The 20,244-nt window shown below is 41.1% G+C and overlaps 1 protein-coding gene across 1 annotated transcript in view; it reads right to left on the bottom strand.

Annotated features, from left to right (window-relative positions):
• TBX20 (T-box transcription factor 20) overlaps positions 1-20,244 on the bottom strand; it is a 52,087-nt gene that overhangs the window by 7,837 nt on the left and 24,006 nt on the right. The window contains exons 6-7 of the mRNA XM_006269100.4: positions 16,124-16,200; positions 1,232-1,338 (exon numbers count right to left, since the gene is read on the bottom strand). Of these exons, the coding sequence (XP_006269162.1) occupies positions 1,232-1,338; positions 16,124-16,200 (184 nt within the window). The remainder of the gene's footprint in view (positions 1-1,231; positions 1,339-16,123; positions 16,201-20,244) is intronic.

Below are 20,244 nucleotides of genomic sequence, written 5' to 3'. Positions count from 1 at the left end.
AAAATAAATATTTCCATTGCAATTAGCAGTACTAGCTTTAGAATCTGATATTAAGAGATGATCAGATAATCAGAGAAGAGAAATAATATGAAGATATTTATCTGTCAAGGAAAAACAGTTTGCATGTCAGATACTGACTTCCAAACAAGCTACTTGAGAACCAACTGTAGACGCACAGTATCAAATAATAAATATATATTAGAAAACACCATCTGCTCTTGGAAAAACTGTCAAAACAGAAAAAATAAACAAAATGCATTGGTTGAGTTATTCCATGATGAATGCTTCACCTGCTCAATCAGAGAGAAAGAGTGAGACATGGAGTAATGGAGTTACACCAGCTGAGGGTATGGCCTAGCAATCCTGGCAAATGGGGTATTATACTTAGATCATGTATTAGCAAACTCTTCTGGGCACATTACAGAGCAATCTTCAGTTAAAAATGAGCACCTCCCTGCCCCCCACCTGCCAAAGAGGGCTTGGAAATGGGAACAGTGCTCTTATCAACCCTATATGAAGTCAGAGGACAAGACAAGGGCATTGCCTTTATGAAAGCAGACAGAATTGTTTCACCTCAAGTGGCCATCACATACTAAGCAGTACATGAAGTCAGCATGCAGAGAAAAATGCAACACAAGTTAATGCCAGTAAGCGATCCCATAGGACTAAGTCAAGGTCTAGGTTCAGTGACAGAGTGACTGCAGATGCAATTTGTCCAGCAAGAATCCACTTGGAAGGCACCTCAGAATAGCCATTTGTTTAGCAATTGGAAAATCAAGCAAAACTGAGGTGAAAGGCTCAGGCAGGATTGGGACTTTAATCCATCACGTTGTTAAAAATGAAGGCTTAAGAGATAAGGTCAATGTTCCAGTCTGCTCTCACCCTGCCATGCTGCTCTCACCCTGTCACACTGCTCAGACAATTCAAAGTAGCCATAAGCAGGCTGGAGGTAGACAGCGAGGAGCTTACTATGAGTAAGGGAACTCTCTGCTGGCCTAAAGGTGGTGGAGACCTTTTATACCAGTTATCACTCCACTTACTCTCAGTATAGGACATTGTCAGAGATGAAGAAGGGACACAGTGGAGTAGGCTTATACTCCATGGGCTTTACACCAGTGGCATAAGGGGGAGCAACTCTACGGGATCAGACAGCACTGGTTGGCACCAGGCACAGTCTGGCTACGTGGGGAGTTTAGCCTTTAGTTTTTTCACTTTGAGATAGTTTTCCTACCTCTGCTTTGTGTTGCCTGGCTCTCATCTCCCAGTTCATCTTCTCCATAGGTTCTAATAGGGGAGCGTGCATAGGAATGTTTCTGAATAAGGCTCTCCACACTTTCTCTGTGGAAGAAAACAATATAGGATGTCAGTAGGCTCCTCACCTGCATCAGAATGTAAGTCATAGAATAATTCTCTACTAAAACTAAATCTAATGTGACTGGCATGAAGAGATGAATTGAGCCTGGACACTAGACTGAGAAAATAATCCATTAGGAAAAAAATATCTTTGACAAATTTTGCCACTCTACTACCCTTGAAATGTCCACAGCCACAATCTTCTCACCTGTATTTGCTATTCATATTTATTTAACAAAAAAGTTTAGCATACTTCAGTTATATATATATATAACTTCAGTTATATTGTGGCCTGTTAAAAATTCCACATTCATTGTTGCCCAGATGCAATGCTGCTTTTTCTCCTTGAATGAATGGCAGCAAATTTATAGCCAGATTTCCAGGGTGAAACCTATCAGTTCTTGTAGACAATGAATATAAAACTGGCATTCAACAAAGACTGAAAGAGCAACTTCAAATTGGTGAACACTCGTGCTGGTAGAGCTCCATCTCCGTCAGTAGTGATGGTCAGAATCTATTTCCCTGGGGACAAGTGTCCACACTGCAAATACTGATCTATCAATTGGCAATTCCCCATTTTTTCAGAGACCATTGTCAAGATCAGGGAGAAGTGTGAAAAGAGAATCCTCAGGGGTACACCCTTCCTGTTAAGATTTACGCATGCTAGTAACATAGCAGGGAACAGCTGCAGTGTTCTTTGTCTTGCAGTAACTATTCTGTGGATTTAAAGACATTGGATAGGTCTAGATTTTCAAAGAGGCAGAGGCACAACCTATTTCCTGTGTAGTAAATTGGCCTGATTATGTGGCAAAATGCATAACACACATCTCTACCACACAGTGGGTGCATCTACACATGCCCCTATGGCACTGTTGTTAAGGCGCCATCACTTAGTATCTCCAATACCTCCAATGACCTCCTAAAGGAAGTACTAAATGACGGTGTAGTAACAGCCGTTACTGCGCCATACTAGTAGTGCATGGTTATTTTGAGCCGCCACGTTGCCATAGCGACGCACTATAGTGAGGGAGTGCATCGCTACAGTGACGTAGCTGCAGCATTACGGTTTGTGCCTGCTGATGCTATGTCGCTGTAGTGCATTGCTACAGCGATGTGGCATCTCATGTAGACATGCCCAGTAATTCACTCAAATCTAGAGTAAAGGCACCCATTGGGGAAAAAAGAGCAGTAACTTTACTATGTAGGAAAATGACCATGTGGAATGTACCCTGTATCCACTCCCCTAGTTAATTCATCCTGGCCTAGCTACTTGCTCAATACAAACTAGTTCTCTTGCCACTTTGCAGCCACACACCTTAAGAAAACCAGTTTGTGTCACCTCTTTACTAAAGAGTAAGTTTATTATGGGGTAAAATTGAGGGTGAATTATTTTAGAGTAACTGTAATCTGACACTTAAACAAGTACTAAATTCACATGAACAACTTCAGAAGAAAGTGCTGTCTACCTGATAAGTAATATCAATTCATGAAGATGACCAAAATAATCCCTGGTATATTTCCATTTAAATCAAGGGTATTATACCAAGGATGCCTCCAACCTAACTCATTCCCAAAGGGGTTTTATGTTCCTGTTCTCAGTTAAGAAATCTAGTTAACTGCAGTTGTTTATACTTTCCATTTGGTGGAGGCTTCTTTAGAATTCACCATTTGGCAATTAATAGCAATTAAATGTATTTTACCATGCCAATGTGGCTATTGCAAAAATTCCAAGAAAAAACATTTTCCAAATAGCACAGTAAATCACAATGCCACATGTTTTCCTTTCTTACAAAAAGGCCATTATAGTAATTTTGTCCTTGGTCTATCGCTGGTATCATTACTTATGCTAGTCTCCTAGAAAAAAAATAAAAAGTGGATCTTATCAAAGTGATTTACTTGTGTCAGGATTGGAAGTGGACTGAAAGCAATGGCAGTTCCTACATAAAGGATGATATAATTGAATTATTGCCTTTTAAGTGATTGAAACCAGTGGTCATATCAGGGCTATCTTGAAGAAGATTTTACAAAGAAAAAGACAGATGGCATTGTTTACATTATGTATTTAATACCTCTTTCCCATTTTCAAGAAGAATGGGAAATGCAAAGATGTTTTATTCAAAAAGAGAGGGGGAAGGAGAGCGAGAGTACATCAGGCCAGCCTAAAAGACTAGGATAATGAAGCAAAATAGTCTTGGCTAAGTGGTTTAGATGCCAACCTGTAATAACTTTCACATTTGAAGGCCATATAATCTGTAACTGGCTTTAAAAGCTCTGGAAAAAAAATAAATCACTTTCAGGTGATAGTCTCCATTGCCTCTATTGACTTTATTACTAGTAAATGTCCACTTGAAATGATACATTCTGATATACAGAATAATATTATGATGCAACAGAAACAATGCAGGGTCTAGTTTTAGTCCAATGAGCCAAACTGGTCAGGTTCACTGGAGGTATTTTACCAGGTTCATTGGAGGTATATTCGGGAACTATTTGCCCCAGTAAATTTACCTTTAACTTACCAATGGGAATCTAAAGCTAAATCAAGTGCCTATAATATTTGCAAGCTAAATTCTTTCCAGATGGGTCCCTTTGCTAGACAGAAAACTGTATTATGCTCTTTGGTTGTCGTCTTTTAAAAGGAAAAGAGATGACTTTTGAGTGACCCCTGAATTTGAGAATTTTAAAAGTAGGAACAGATATGGTAAAAGTATTTATTTTTAATTTTGCAGACGGTATGTGAAAGATTTAAAAAGTGACATTATGCCAAAGATTTAAAAAGTACTGACTGATTGTCAGCAGAAAAAGTATATTCAAGTAGAGACAAAAACAGAATGGGAAACTGAGGTCAGAAAAAGCAGCTTGTCACATAAATATGTTAACTGTGAGCTACAACCTTGTAATCAGCAGCTATGGGTTACAATTCAAAACTTTACATAAATTATTTGAGCTTGACCATGCTTCTTCTGGTTTGTGGTATTATCCCAAATTTAATTTTTTTTTTAAGAGGCCTGGATTACAAGTCACATCATATGTCTGTACAAGCGAGTTAGATGGCAAGTCCCATATCCACTTATGGACTTAGGCACCTAGACCACATAGCAGAATCCCCAACCCTGAATTAGGAACCTTATTTAATGCCTGGAGAGAGTGGCATGTCTTGAAAGGGATTCACAAAAAGCAAACCTAAAGAAAACACTGGGCATCTTAAATTCTACCCTTCTTTTGGGCTTTGGTGCTTTACCAAGAGCTAAAACAAATGCCACCAGCACGGTCGGTGGTGGCTGGTGGTGGCCAGTGGCAATTGGGGACCGCCCGCAGACGCCACCGGTGGTGTCAGCAGCGAGGGGAGGGCCCAGCGGCAACTGCCCGCAGGCACCATTGGCAGCATCAGCAGCACTTTTCGCAGGGCGTGCACTGCCAATCTCAGGGGGTGCACATGTACCCATGTGTACCCCCTATGCATCTCCAATGCCCCTGAAGGTAGGTACCCATAACCCTTTTGTTCAGAAATTAAACTGGGGTCACTCTTCTAAATCATGGCTGGTGAGGCAGTGAGAGTGATGCTAGTCCCCTTTAATTCACTGCATAAGTGGTTAGAGTACTTATCCAGGACGTGGACATATGTGTTTAAATCTTTCCTGTGCCAGGGGGGATACACATCTATATTTCCCACTTCCCAACCATGTCACAAACATCAGGCCAGAAACTATTTAGGGTGGGGAGCTCACGATCCCTCCTGTTCAAGCTGTTTCGCTTTGCAGAAAAGACTGACAGATCGAAGTCCCACATCCTATCCAATTACTATATAAAAAGGGCACTTCTCCCTCTGGCCATGTTCAAAAGGAAAATGGCACAATTGCTGCTGCATTTTGTCAAGCACCCAATGCAATAAGCATGCTCTGAGAATATCTAATCAGATTGAGCTCCTCAGCTGAGAGAGAGGCTGAACATTTAGAATCATAGAAGGGACCTCTGGAAGTTATCTAGTCCAATCCCCTGCTCGAGGTAGGATCATCCCTATCTAAAGCATCTTAAACAAGTATCTGTCTAACATATTCATGATAATTCCAGGAACAACCATCACACACAACTACCAAGCACAATGCCCAAAACATCAAAAATACCCATTAACTTGCCACAGGTGAAACAGGGTGATGAGTGCACTGTCATTTTCCTGCCATTGCTAGGACAGGGAGTAATATATCACATACTCTGTATAACCTGATGGGGCTCTGGTGTGAGAGAGGCATTCAGTTGCTCAGCCCTGTCATGATGAAAGCAAAATGCCTTCATTTGCCACACTCTGGCACTTGTGCCAGGGGTTACTTACCCCTGCTCTAGGTTTAGGTGGCCATTGAGGATTTTGATGCTCACAGTTTTAGATTTAGGCACTTAAATCTTGCCAAAGTCATCTATAGGTGCCTCAATCTTTCTGTGGACCTAGGCTTAAGGCCCTGACACAGATTACTTGAATATTTTTATTAAAAAGTATACATTGTCTAGGATACCTTGAGTAAGGTACTCTTAGAAGCAGAAAAGGAAAAAAAAAGTGTGGGGGGGGGGGAGGACAGGAACAAATATTCATTTATTTAAAATGTATAAGTTTTATATTTGTGTGTCTAAAAGTTCTTAAGCAAATGAAAGTAATTTATAACTAAACTGATCATGTCACAATATTGTTCAAAAGATTTATGGATATAATTTTATAAATTACTGAAAGATAAATCAATATTTGGCCATATTATGATTCTGTTCAATAAAAAATACTTAATAAATGAAAACTGTAAACAGAATCAGATTTTTGGTGTTTTTAAAGGCTTTCCATTAATTTTGTTCAGAGTTAATCTACATCAAGATGGACATCTTGTCAAAAATGAAGTAATTTCAGTTTAATCCAAGAAAAACTTTTTGTCCCCTGGGATTGGACAGTCATTGCCTAATACTTGACTTACTGATTTTTGTTTTATAGAATATACTAGATCTCTCCAATGCCTTCAATTAGCAGCAAGTTTATGTCACTGAATAATGGGAAGTTTAAAGTAGTCAGCGAGGTAAAGTAAAGGTGCTATCTTCCTGTCAGATTCATTTGCAGATTTTCCTAGTATTTTTTCAACCATCTGGATTTCACTTGTAATTTATGGTTATGTTATAAATATCCACAAAATGAAAACATGCATTAATTTAATAAAATATCAAGCTGTGCGAACAATAGATGTGTAGACTAATAATAGGCAATGGGTTAGAGAACAGGACATTGGGATCCGAAACTGCCTGAACAGGGAGGAAGGAACTGTGCGCTAAATAGAAAGGAGGAAATGTATTTTTATGGAAAAGGAGGAGATATGGATAGTAATGGTGGAAGCAGAATAAACAGAAGGAGAGGTAATGTATGGGAAAAGAATTTGTGATGAGCTTGTGGTGATCAGCACATTTTAAGCCCAGCCCTGAAAATCAACTTTTGTTTATGTTGGAAAAAATATTCCCTGCTCCATGAAAATAAGAACCAAGAATCCAAGGAAGTGGACAGTATTTCAGTGATATGTGGGTGGCCCCTGCATGCTGCACACTGTAGATAAAGGTATCTCATTATCCTGAGGCTCATTATCATAGCAACGGATCACAGAGAATATTTTCTCTCAGGGAGGCAGATGATCATTCAGAACTGCAGCATTTTACATCAAACTATGGCAGTGCATAGGTGCTCCATTCATTACCATCCCTCCTACTAATGTATTATCCTATCTATGGGTTGGATGGCTCAATCTCATCTCCTATGGTAACTCTTTCTAAAGCCAAGCTCTTTTGATTAAGACTGCTTTGCCACCCACTAACACGTGATTCATCTTGGGCTTTGTGGGATGCAACACCAGGGAAGAGTGGAGCTGTCTCCTGAACAGACAGGAAGTGACTGATGTAGCTGAGACATGATCCATTAATATCTTGAAAGCCTTGAATTGGCACAAGAAGTGACAGGGTCTTCAGAAAACCCAGAGCACTTTTTTGATGTGTTCTTAGTGGCTCAGGAGCATGGCATCTCTTGCAGGAACTGGAAGGTCTGTTTCTTCTGCTTTCAACCTCAAATTTGGGAAATTCACTTTGGAGGTGATAAGTGCACGGATTACCATGACCAGATGCTCAGTCAAGATGAAAGGACAGTGCTTCCTGGCTTCCAGATGAAAGGAGGGTTTTTTTCATCAAATCTTTTAATTTCTTATTTTGACTTAATGATGCACTCACTACAGTCCACCAGTTACCTGGTCCCTGACCCTGCACTACATGACAAATCCTGTCTCCTGAAGTCAACACAGAGATATCTATGCACAATAAACCATAGCAACTAAGTTCAGTGTATTCTTGCATACATTTCAAGTTGAGCCTTTCCCTGCATTTTTCGTCAAAGCTAGATGGAGTGAAAATGGACTGTAGACAGTCCTTCACTTTCTGATGGAGCAGAGGTGATGCAATATATTTCATATCAGCTCCAGACAAAAGAAAGGCTAATCCATAACTGGAGCCACATGTAGGTGCCAGATTCAGCTAGTACCCAGCTTAGACATGTACAAAGGTGATGAAGTTTTATGTTCTGCTCATCCACTTGCACACGTGACTAAAGCCACCATGCAAAGAGAAATGTCACTATGTACCACACATTTTCCTGCAGGTGGTTGCTTGAAAGAACACTTTAGACCTCTAACTCCTTGAATGGTTTGTCTCAGAACAGCTGAAGCGGCCACAGATATACAGTAATAGCTATGATACATGAAAAGGGCTAGAGAACAGTTATATAATGGCCACAATGACTAACACATCATTCCCCCCTCAGTTTTCAGGAACTCCCTTGCTATATCTAACTGCGAGATAAGCCAAACACTAAGAATCTCATCATAACCCACTCCCCATGCCTAATTGCCTCTTAAAGAAAATGAAATGTAAAAAAAAAAAAAAAAAAAAAGATTAATAGGAGGAAAATAATAAAACTGACAACTCTGTTTTGCTTGGCCATACAATTCAACACAAAGGAAAATACTGAACAGGATGTAGAGTGTATGAATTATCAGTTTACAGCTTGAATGACTTCTTTAGTTCTGGATTTCAAAGGTTTCCTTTTTCATAGCTGCCAGTTAGTACGTTTGGAAGAAAGCCCAGATAACAGGAGACATCAGAAGTGAGGTGAGGTGAAGACAGATGAAATAAATGGGCTGAGAAGGCACAAAAATAAACTAGTCAGAAGTCTCACTGTAGCAGATTTTTTTAAAGGGAAAAGATGAGTAATTTGTCCAAGACCCAAGTGCTAAAAGGAGTCCTAAAAAAGCTGAAGAACAAATGCCCTTACAGAACAGCCTCAGAGAGAAGTTGACATTTAAAACTCATTTGAGACTTGTTCAGAAATCACGCCATCTTGATAGTGTTGAAGATTTTTACGTACACATGTATGTACACATGTGTGTACACACACTAATTAACATGGTACATATAGTCATTCAAACAACTTGGACTGGCATACTGCTGTTACTTATTGGCTTTAGGAATGTCACTCAGCTTTCACTTATTCTCATCAGGTCAAATCATCAGCTGATGCAAATTGGCGTACTTCCATTATCTTCATTAGCACTTGTCAATTCACACAAGCTAGGGATCTGGCCCATCAAATTAAATAGAGTTGTATAAGCTGAAGTAGAAATGGAATTTGGCTTAATATGTAATATAGAGCCAAAAGAAAAAAAAACACCCTTAAGATATCATAACGAATATATTAGCATTCATACAAGCAATACACAAAAAGCAAACACTGGCAGCTTACAAAAAGATAAAATAAAACCAATAAAATATTATTTGTTCTTGGAAAAATATGAGTCTAGAAAAACAGTGGGACAAAGACTAACTGCATCTAAGAAGTGACATCTCCTGGAATGATGGTATCACAGTGCACCATCCCAATCAATATTTTAAAGAAGAAAAACAATTGGTTTTGTGCCATTAGGTAAAGTAGCCTAAGTGAGGCTGCTATATGAGAACAATAGAAAATATGGAAATGAAGAATGAGTTTATTAAATACCCTGCTTCTGCCTCCCCTGTCCTAAGAAATGAAAACTGGGGAAAAGCTACATGCAGCAAATTATGTAGATGAAAAGCACTGAGTTTATATTTCTTTTTCCTGATTTTCCAGAAATCAAGCACATACAAAAGTACACAAAGGTACTGCTATTTCTCTTCATTTTCTCTTAACAATGCATAGGACCAAACCCATCTCTAGCATACCTTCCACTGGGCCAGACTGAATCCTATGGCGGTACAAAGTTGTCTCTGAGGGTCAGGAAAATGGCGTGTGGTCACAATAGAATAACGTGAAAGTGGCTGACTTCCTCCCCTTATGAGAGGCAAGCGAAATCCACATGAAACATTTCCTTTGTAGTGGAATGTTTGGGTCTGATTTTACACTGTCCTGCCCCTTACATACATATTTGCACCAATGCCAAATGAGTAGAAAAATGAGTGGAGAACACGATCCAATCCAAATGGTAGCATTTACACCTGCTTTACATAAAGGGTAGGCCACAATAGATCAGGTCCAACAGGAGAAGTACCTGAAATCCAGGTGTTTAAAATCCTGGGAAATGGAAAGTTTCCAAGTTGGCAGATGGAAAAACTGAAGGAAGGATGAAGGGTTTTTGGCTACCACTGAGGAAGGGCTAGATAGGGAAGTTTGGGAGAAAGGCCTCACCTATTCTCAGGACCTTCTTCACCTCCTGACAAAACCAGCATTTCTAACAGAGCCTTACCCCTCCCAGTTCTTGCAGATTAGGAAGAAACAGGGAAGTGTGGCCTTTGGACCACAATGCAGAAAAACTAGCATAAGGTGGCACCACCTCCATCACTGGCAACACGTAGGGGGTGCATGAGGGTGCAATTACACCCCCTGGAAGTGCCAGCCATGAAACCGGAATTGCCACCAGAAGAGCACTTCCAGTTTCACTGCTGGCTCGGCAATCGGCTGCTGGGGGGACCCCTGCCCCCCAGTCAGTGATAGGCCAGTGGGGGAACCCCCCCATCAGCGATCAGCCGCTGGGGGGCCCCTCCCTCCATGTTGGTGATCTGGTGCCCCCCAGACTTGGGAGACACCAGTCACCCATGACCCCCATGTTCACAGCCTCTTGCAAGCCTCCATTAACTTATCTGCCAGCTGAGTAAGGGTGTGTGTTTTCTGTCCCTTCAGTAGGAGGTGGTGGGAGACTAGAAGAGAAAGGAGGAGGAAGGTTCATGTTTGGGGGCAGTGAACCAGCCAGAATCTTGAATAAACTTAGCTTTCATACCATATAATTAATTACTAGGTCTAACTGCCACATGGAAGGAGTTGTGTCCCTATCTGGGTGTCTGAACGTACTGAGCATATGACTTTATACAAAGTATTTCTACATGGGTGTGAAATCCCTCAGAAGAAAATGTCAATTCTGATTACAGTGAAAGCCAGTTTGAAATGCTGTATCCAAATTTCCTATACTTCCTGTACATGTACTTTCTTCTCTTTCTCAAAGTCTCTGAAAAAGTACTTTTTCTAAGGCATTTATGCGCATGGTCTGGGAGTTTGGGGGCGGGGGGGAGGAGGGTTAATTAGAATGACATGTGCATCAGCATCCCTGCACTGAAAAATGATGGTGGGGGTGCTTTAACTAAAACTCATTTGATGAGCTTCAGTTAGGGTTACCATAAATCTGGGTTTTCCAGGGGATTTTTTGAAATCTGAACAAACGTCCAGGATTTTTCTCTGCTTCACTGGTGGGAACAGAAGGAGGGCAATTGAAGGCAGGGGGCACTATGTGCATCTGCACGTGCACACATGGCCAGCATGCAGCCAGGCAGGGGGGTGAGAGCAGCCTCGGCATCTGGATGCAGGTATGTCTATGGTGGGGCAGTGGTTGAAGGGCTGGGGCTGTCCATGTGTGTGTGGCAGGGGTGTGTGGGGGGGGGCAGGTACCTGCTGGTGCTGGGGTAACCTGTACAGGCGCTGGGACTGGGGCTGAGGCTGGGCAGGGGGGATGGGGAGCAAGGTGCCTGCCCCTCCAGTGAGGGAAGGGAGAATGGAGGTCCTTTGAGGGCAGTGGAGAGCTCTGTGGCTGGGCTGGTGGCACAGGGACCAGTGGCTGTGCGCGCAGGGGCAGAGCAGCTAGGAGATGCTGCCCGGTGGGGGGGGCAAAGAGAGATGTGGCCAGGCCGCCTAGTACAATGCAGGAGCCCCAGCCCAGAGTGGGGGGTGCCACAGGCCTCCCCTCTCACCCACAGGGGGGCTGGACCCACTACAATGCCACCTGCACAAATTGGAGCTGCCACGCTCTGGCCTGTTTGGGACAGGGGCAGCTGGGGCCCCCTCTGGCAGGGCTGGGGGGAACAAGGGGCTGTGGGTCAGGAATGGGGGGGGGGCTATGGCAGAGCTGGGAGGCTGTGGCTTGGGAGTGAGGGCACGAGAGGGGTGGGGGGGCTGGTGGGTTGGGACCGAGGGGAACTGGCAGTGCCAAGGGGCTGCAGGTTAGGAATGAGGGGCACCAGCATAGCTGGGTAAGGGGGTGAAGGACCGTGGGTTGGGAGTGAGGGGCAGCAGCAGAGATGGGGGGCTGCAGATTGGGAGTCAGGGGTACCAGCAGAGCCAAGGGGCTGTGGGTTGGGAGTGAGGGTTCCCACCGACAGGTGTCCTCGCTTTCGGAACTGGAAATACAGTAACCCTAGCTTTAGTTAAAGTGCCCCCACTGACATTTTTCAGTGCAGGGATGCTGATGCATGTGATACTGGAGTCTGCTAGAGTGCAGTAATTACCATGCTCCAGCAGATTCGATTAATTGAGTCTTCTCCAATGTGCTGTAATTACTGCACGTTGAAACAGCCTCTCTGCATGTGTACAGGTGCCCCTTGTGTTCAGGCCACCTTTTTCATTAAAAGAGATTTCTTCTCTTGATGCTTCTATCTAACTTGCATGAGTGTTTATTAGTCATGCTGGTGAGAATGTCCCCTCAATTCTCTTTAATAGAGTCACCAGCTCATTTCTTAATTTGGCTAACATACACTGAAATGGAAAAAAAATGGTCAGAATAAGATTATGATATACACCACTGATCTTGCTCTGAACATTAATTTATGGTTCAGGAGTTCTGTTGACTCTGACACTTGAAACTGATTGCTTTCTGGTATGCTCATTTTTTTATCACAAGCCCAAAGAATACATTCAAATTCAGCATAAAAATAGAACCTGCTTGGCTTGTGATGCAACATTTCTCATGGACTGAGAGGTATGTTTCTGGAAAAGTGTAAAGGAGATTACTTAATACACATCTCCAGTGATTTTTTGTTTATTCTTACCTATACATCACATTTTTTTCAAAAGATTAGCATTACAAAAATAACAGCATGCACCGACAGTGCTCATCTCAGTTTTTGATATAGTATGAGTAACACTGTGGTATTTTAGATACAACCATAGGATAATTGTTTTTAAATGTTATTTTTCTAATGGCAGCCATTGTAGGAATTGAACTATAATAAAGCAAATGTATATAAGATCAAGATATAAATGCAAAATAAAGTTATCAGTGGATAAATAAACATCATACTTAAGTAAGATTGACTCTAAACAACCATAAATGGATTACCATAAAAAGTCTCATCCCTAGCTGATTACAGAAGGATTCTCACATTTTAACATAAATTTAAAAGATACCACACCCACATATCATTTTGAATAGATAAAAGTTATGAAGAGAAAGCTCTCAAGAGGGGACAGCTGTTCTCAGGTAATTAGCTAGTAATGAAAGAAACGATATTAATATCAATAGCTTGCATTTGTCTAAAGCCAATACTATTTTGCAGACTTCATTGTCTTTATCTATATTATTGTAACGTCAATATATGCAATGCAAACAGTTTAAATTTTAAAGGCATTTTTAGATTGGATTTCCTGCACAGTGATCATAAATCTAGAACAGGAAGCTTGCAATAGTTAAAGTCACATATTTATAAAATCATATTCAATTAGGTTAGAAAAGTGCAATTTCTGTCATCATGTCATAAAAAGATGCGTTTTTCTCTCAGATCTACTATAAAGAAAAGCTCCCTATATTGTTACAGATAGAGGCTGTTTTCAATCAGTTACAAGGAACAATCCAATTACTAGATGGTTTAGTGCAGTAACTGACTCCAGACTAATTTAATTTCTTTAGGTCTCTAAAGATCAATTGATTTGATTTTTTCCCCCCTCCCTAAAGGCTGTTTAGGAAAAAAGCAGACTTAAATACCTGGAAATGAAATCCAAAGCTTTGTTCACTTTCACACTCCTTAGGTCATTCTGAAAACTTGCAAGTCATGATGAATGGGTGCTCTCTTGAGATGTTTCACCAATTAGAAATCATTAAGACTACTGTGCAACATTTCAGATGATCAATGCATGCAGACAGCATATGCAGCTGCTATACGTGGCTTTATAGACCATTGCATGGGATCACAGGATCTTATTTTCCTTATTTATTTTGCTTTCTGTCCAATTGATTTTATCATCATAGCTGGTGCAAGCAATAGTTTGTATAAAAACATACCATCCCCTGGCAGCAGATATACAATTCAGAGAAGCAACATCAACAGACATTATTTTCATATTTTAAGGTTCTAGGATACTTTAATGTCTGAATAGAATAAAACCTTCATGTCCCTGCCTATTGTCATATAACTGAAGATAGAAACACTAAAAAGAAGATATGATCCAGTCTCATATCATATCAGTCTCATATCAGCACACTTCTGACTCACAATTTTACTATGTTGTTACTTGATGTGATGTTCAACTGTTCCATTTCAAATAAAAACCAAGCCATAGTCCCCTAACTAGAGAGGATCTTTCCCATTTAATTCAAAACAGATCTAAGCCACCTTTCTTCAAGTAAAAAAAATCAGGACCCTCAAATGATTTTCATGCATTTAAAATTCAGTTTCTTGTATTGATATTATTGTTTTATGCATGGATATATGATGGAAACACTCATGCCTGACCAAGACAGTTTATACTTAGCATTTCTGATTACATGCCATGTGCTGTTATAATAAGATGCCTTTTGGAAAACTCTAAAATGTCATCTCTAGAATCACAATTACTTTATGTGTATGGAAGCATCTGAGATTTTTCTGTTGCCTGCTCATTCACACTTACTTTATCAAACTCCTATAAGGCCAGTTATTTTATGGCCCCATCTGAGATTATCAGGGTTTTGTTTTGTTTTTGTATTTTTTTTTCCAATCAGGGCTTCTTCTCTACCCATAGCTCCTAGCTTGCACTCTTTATTGTGATTTGGTCCGTGCAGTTTTTACCTTTGTATTCTGTCCATGGTATGCTTTTTCGCCGGATTTATTTCTGTTTTCCATTGTTTACAAAGGTATTGAACTGGGAAGCTGTTGGCACTAGCCTGGCAAATATTCATTCTATTTTGCAAAGTTGATTCTGTTCTTTGACCCTATTATCCATTTGCCACTAATAATCCACTCTCTAATTTGTCCAACTGTTAACTGTTTAAAACCACATGACTTAAATTACATACCTGTGTAACAAAGCTAACAGTCAATAGTCTTGCCTGTGCAATTGCTTCTTATAAAAAAAATGTCTTTTCCAACCAACACTGTTGTTGGGATCAAATATCCTTGAAATTTTGTAATGACTTCACATATCAGTCTACAATCAATCCCCTTATTACAGACTATCAATGCATGTAGATTTTATGTTAGATGGAAGAGCATTGCATCATCCCCAATTCCTCTTTCAGTGTCACATATTTGCAGGAAAATTTAGGAAGTGCTGTAATCACTCCCTTCAATGCTCAATCAGATTCCCTTACAGATTCTCTTACAGAAATTATTTGCTCTGTACTTGCAATGATATAACTTAGTGTCATAGTGATGTGACACACACAAGTACTGCTAAAAGATTGTCCTTTATTTCCCCATCCTCTCGTATAGCTCTGGATATATATCCCTTTTACTGTGGCTAAATAGCCCTCTACTTAATTTGTGGGGTAATATCCCTCTCACCATGGGCACCAACTTCATAGTAGTTTCCAAATATACTCTTCTCCTAATTAAATCAGTACTGCAGTTTAATTTCAATTAAACAAAAGTGGCATCTCTACATTAGAGTGGGGATTATGGATTTATACTGATGGCACTACTTGCTGACCTCATTGTCTAGGACTTCTAAAAGTGGTCACATTTAAGGTATGCCAAGAGCCAGGAGACAAAGCAGCAGAAACTTTCATTCAGCTTGAACAATACATTTACCTTATGTTCCTCCCACTATCTGGAACAGTGGAGAATCAGAAGGAGGGGTTTTTTGCAGTACTTTACTTCACATTTCCCAGAGAGCCAAATCTTTGTTTCCAATAGAACTGAATGACATGATAAGGTAGGAAAAAAAGAAAAGCTTTGCTTGCTGCAGCTTAAAAAAAATGTGAAGCTGTTAAAATGACTCCTTTCTTCCCCCTCTCCTCCTCCCTGGTCTTTCCCATTAAGGAACCACAGAAGGAAGATGAATCTATTAGATTCCAGTGGAGCAGATGTCAAGACTCAAAACAGCTCTGTCTTCATAAGGTTTATAAGTATTTTTAAAGGAGGTTGAGGAGACTTACTATATGCAACAAGATAACATTAAAATGCACAGCTTCCCAAGAGTTGAAAGGATGCTTTTCCTACAAACTCTCTCTTCCCTTTATCTTATCTGCATGGAAAGTAAACAGAAAGTCCCCATTACCTCTCGATATCAGTGAGTCTGGAAGAGTCCCGGAATCCTTTAGCAAAAGGGTTGCTGTCAATTTTCAGCTTGGTTATCTGGAAACACAGAAAAAAGAGTAATACAACATGATCGTGGTGCTTAGCTGTTGCAGGATACACAACGTTACCCAGTCCATCCTCAGTTTCAGACGGTTCAAGCAAGTGTGGGATCTCTTATATAACTACTCATTTGGCACTGCCAGCTACAAAATGAAAGAGTCAAGATTCTCCTCTCGCACCAATGTCAATCAGGAGTAAGACAACTGAATAGAGTTCCACTGGGGTAAACTTGGTGTAGGTGAGAGGAAAGATCAAAATTCCTTCTTGCTGTTTCTCCTACAGTCCTGTGTCTTGACAGCTGAAGAGCCAGGGCTAAGAGGGAATTAGGAGAAGAGCGTATTGAGGATTGCTCATAAACAAGAGCACAAAGAACCTTCAGAGGCCTCAAGTTATTGCCTCTTAAAGCAGTCTCTAGCAGCAAAAATGGGTCATATTCCCCTCCATGTAGAACTGAGATGTGAGTAGTAAATAACATCACAATAATACCTAGTTGGTAGGGACCCACAACTTGGTGGGCAGTGTGTGCGAAGATTTTAACTCACTTCCTCAAGCAGCCCCAACATTGATTACTATGATGCAGTTATTTCAAAGAAGGTTAAATTAACTGCACTCTGAGCACACAGACACATATGATTATTATACAATAATTTACTCAGAATTTTACTCCATAGTTAGTATATTTAGGAGTGGAAACACAACCAACTCTTCCCAGTTGGCTACCCAAAGTAGGCACTATCAAGAGTGTCTGGCCACTAGGTTGTAGATAACACACAAAGACATACACTAGTGTAAAAGTTATTCTGACAACATTTCCTAGCAATAATTTCTGTGCATCATATGTCCCTTCCATCTTTTTCTCTGGAGTAAATTGAGAATGCTCTGAAGTAATCGAGTCATGTGTCCGTCCCTTGAGGCAGCACAACTGTTTTGTACTGTTAAGTGAAAAATGCTAAAACAAGATTTCAAATGAGAAGGTTGAATGAAAAGAGTCACCATCCAAAAGCAGTTACAAACCTAAGAGATCAGACATTTTACAACCAAAACTTAATTTCCTTCTTCAAATGTAGCTACAAGATGGATAGGGGCAGCCCTTCCTTTGTTTAAGAAGTATGTACAAGGAAAATTTCTTTGGATGTCTCACTTATTAATGTCTTGGTCCTGAGATCCTAGCGTTCAACACCAGGCCTTATCCCAGGGGTGGGCAAAATGGAGGATCCAGCTGGTCACTGGACTCCATTTCCCAGCTGCCCCTGCCCACGTCACTGCAGTTGGTTTCCATGGAGACCCCAGGAGCCCTGATGTAGGGCCAGGGTTTCTATGGAGACCAGCCCCAGCAGAGCTGGCAGGGTGCATGGCCCGGCAGGTAGCTGTTCTGCAGCTGGGACTGGGATTTTGCAGTGGTGACAGCATGGTCTGGAGCTGGAACAGAGCCGCGATCTGCTGCCTGCACGTCCCTGCCCAGGGTGTGTAGGCAACAGATACTGGCTCTGCCCCCGGCTCCAGACCATGCTGTCACCACTGTAAGATCCCAGGCCTGGAGCAGCTCCCTGCCCTGTGGTGTGCCCTGCCAGCTCTGCTGGGGCTGGTCTCCATAGAAACCCTGGCCCCACACTTTCATGGCACTGCCACTCCTGGGCTCTCCTTGGAAACTAGCCAGAGTGCTGTGGGCAGGGGCTGCTGGAAAATGGAGTCCACTATGGGCCTGATCCAGCCCGTGAACCAGACTTTGCCCACCCTTGCCTTATCCACATTCAGAAAATTAACCACCTCTATAATCATTACAGGTATTATAAGCAAAGAGAAAGAAACCCAGAAAATGCAAACAGTAATACCCCATAGGTAAGAACTTTGCTTCAGAAGAGACTATAGGGGGAGTAAAAAGAATTTGTATTTATTGCCATTTAATGTAATAAAGCTCATCTCCAAGCTCTTTAATGGCTGATTCAAGAGTGAAAGAATGTAATGTAGGCAAATGCTTATGTTATTTTCTGCTAAAAATGTCCCATGTAAAGCTATGTGTATTTATATTAGCACCAGATAATAATAAGTGTGGCTGTATGGGTAGAGTGAGGGGTAGGGAAGAGGGTAGATCAGGGTGCTCTTTTGGGCAAGATAATCTAGTTCATAAAGGAAAAACTCCAATCATCTTAAAAACTCTCCCTTCTGACACCAGAGATGAAATTTTGCTTCAACTGTGTTTACTTGAGTTATACTATTCAGTGAGCATTTTCACCTGATACCTTCCTGCCAGTGGAGACATTGTAAAGAATACTTTGTGTATCCATCAACCCTTGATTGCTATGGTTCCTCTTGGTTTTGTGATATAATTGATGTACAGTTGCTTCACATATACTTTGGGAAAAAGACCCCACCATGCCGTACTCAAAGCATCTAGTTGCCTCATTAGAAGTCAGATTTGGTGCTGAAAGTGTGGAAAGCTCTAATAAAACTCAGATTTCCCAAACTTTATGCACAGCAGAATTAAAAGGCTCCCCATGCACCACTCTCCTGAAGGATGGTGGGCTCTGTTGACTCCAGCTGATGTCAGGGAAAAGTCCAAGGCACTCAAGACCTAAGGGGTAAACAGAGGCTGGAACCTATGAGGAACTATTCAGCCATTTCATACTTCATAAGGCATTTGTTATCACTGCCTTAATTCTAGGAACTGTCCTTCAAGAAAAAAAAAAAGATCATTTACAGAGATCTGGATGTCCGGGTGCCCTTATGAGACAAAGGTATTTTAGCACTGGATGACCTCTCCACAGACAATTAAGGTTACATCCAAATCTCTCTCTCGATTCTGAAAAGACTGGTTTCCTGGGAAGGCAGTCAGCAGAATAGGGAGGGAGACTTATGAGAACTAAAGCAAACAAAGAAGCACTGATTACTTAAGCTGCTATCTACATTATATGAACAAGAAGTCTGATTACAACAAGGGTGGGAGTGAAGAAAATAGGCAGCCTAGTCTAACAAATGGTCCACTGGACTGACATGTGTGTGAAAATGTGGGTCCACTGAGGTCAGTAACAATACCACTATTCATTACAATGGGGCCAAGATTTCAATCCTGGTTTTTATTCTGGCTACTGACTTGCCATGTGATCCTCGGAAAATCACTCCATCTCACTGCATTGTCATTTTCCTTTGCTGCTTTCACTTTCCTTCCCTCATTCATCCAGCCCACGCACTGGAAAGGTTGAGAACCCCTTGTTCAAAGCGAGAGAGACAGCCACTGCCCAAATAGCTGATTATGGGTATTTACATTAGAGAAGACAGACTGGCAGGTGGTTAAAAAAGCTTATTTGAGCACAGAAGGGCACTGGAGAGTATGTGTGTGATGGGTGGAAATGCTGGGCAGTAGCATAACTAGAGTGGGGTAAGCAGGGCACCTGCCCCAGGCACCAACTAGGAGGGACTGCGAGGATTCCCCCCACCAGGAGTCTATGCCACAGCAAGAGAAGCTCTGCGCTGCCCCTGCTGCCCATAGGAGCACTATAATAATAATAATACATGAAAGATAACAGTTATCTTAAATGTACAGATTTAAGCAAGTCATTACAGTCAAGTTCTGCACCCACTAAAGTCAATGGTAAAACTCCCATTGTCATTAATAATACAGGATCAGCTTCCTAAACTTTCTGCCACACTCCACAATGAATTGCAGGTAGTTCATCTGGAAGAAACAATTAGCTAATGGACCAAACTAGTGATTTGACTTTAGTTTGGTTCAATGTTTGAAAACTACCTTTAAAAAGTTCTAAGTATTATTACTTAGATCACTGAAGAAACAATACCCAACTCTGCTGCAGAATAAAAAGATTTCTAGGCATTCCCTGAGGAAGATCTACATATGTATATTTTTGCCTGTCAAATTGACATTTTTCTAACAGCTATGACCTGGTATGACATCACAAGTGAAACTTGTTCTAGTTGCCAACATCCGATAAGACTCACAACTATTTATGATGTCATGTAAAGACAATATATATCCTCACAGACAGTCTCAGAAACAAGCAGAGAACATCTGCTACAAAGCATTTT

The sequence above is a fragment of the Alligator mississippiensis genome, chromosome 5 (assembly GCF_030867095.1).
Source record: "Alligator mississippiensis isolate rAllMis1 chromosome 5, rAllMis1, whole genome shotgun sequence".
In the NCBI taxonomy this organism is placed as follows: domain Eukaryota; kingdom Metazoa; phylum Chordata; order Crocodylia; family Alligatoridae; genus Alligator; species Alligator mississippiensis.
Note: the sequence above shows the minus strand (reverse complement) of the source record. Positions and strands in the feature narration are given on the sequence as shown.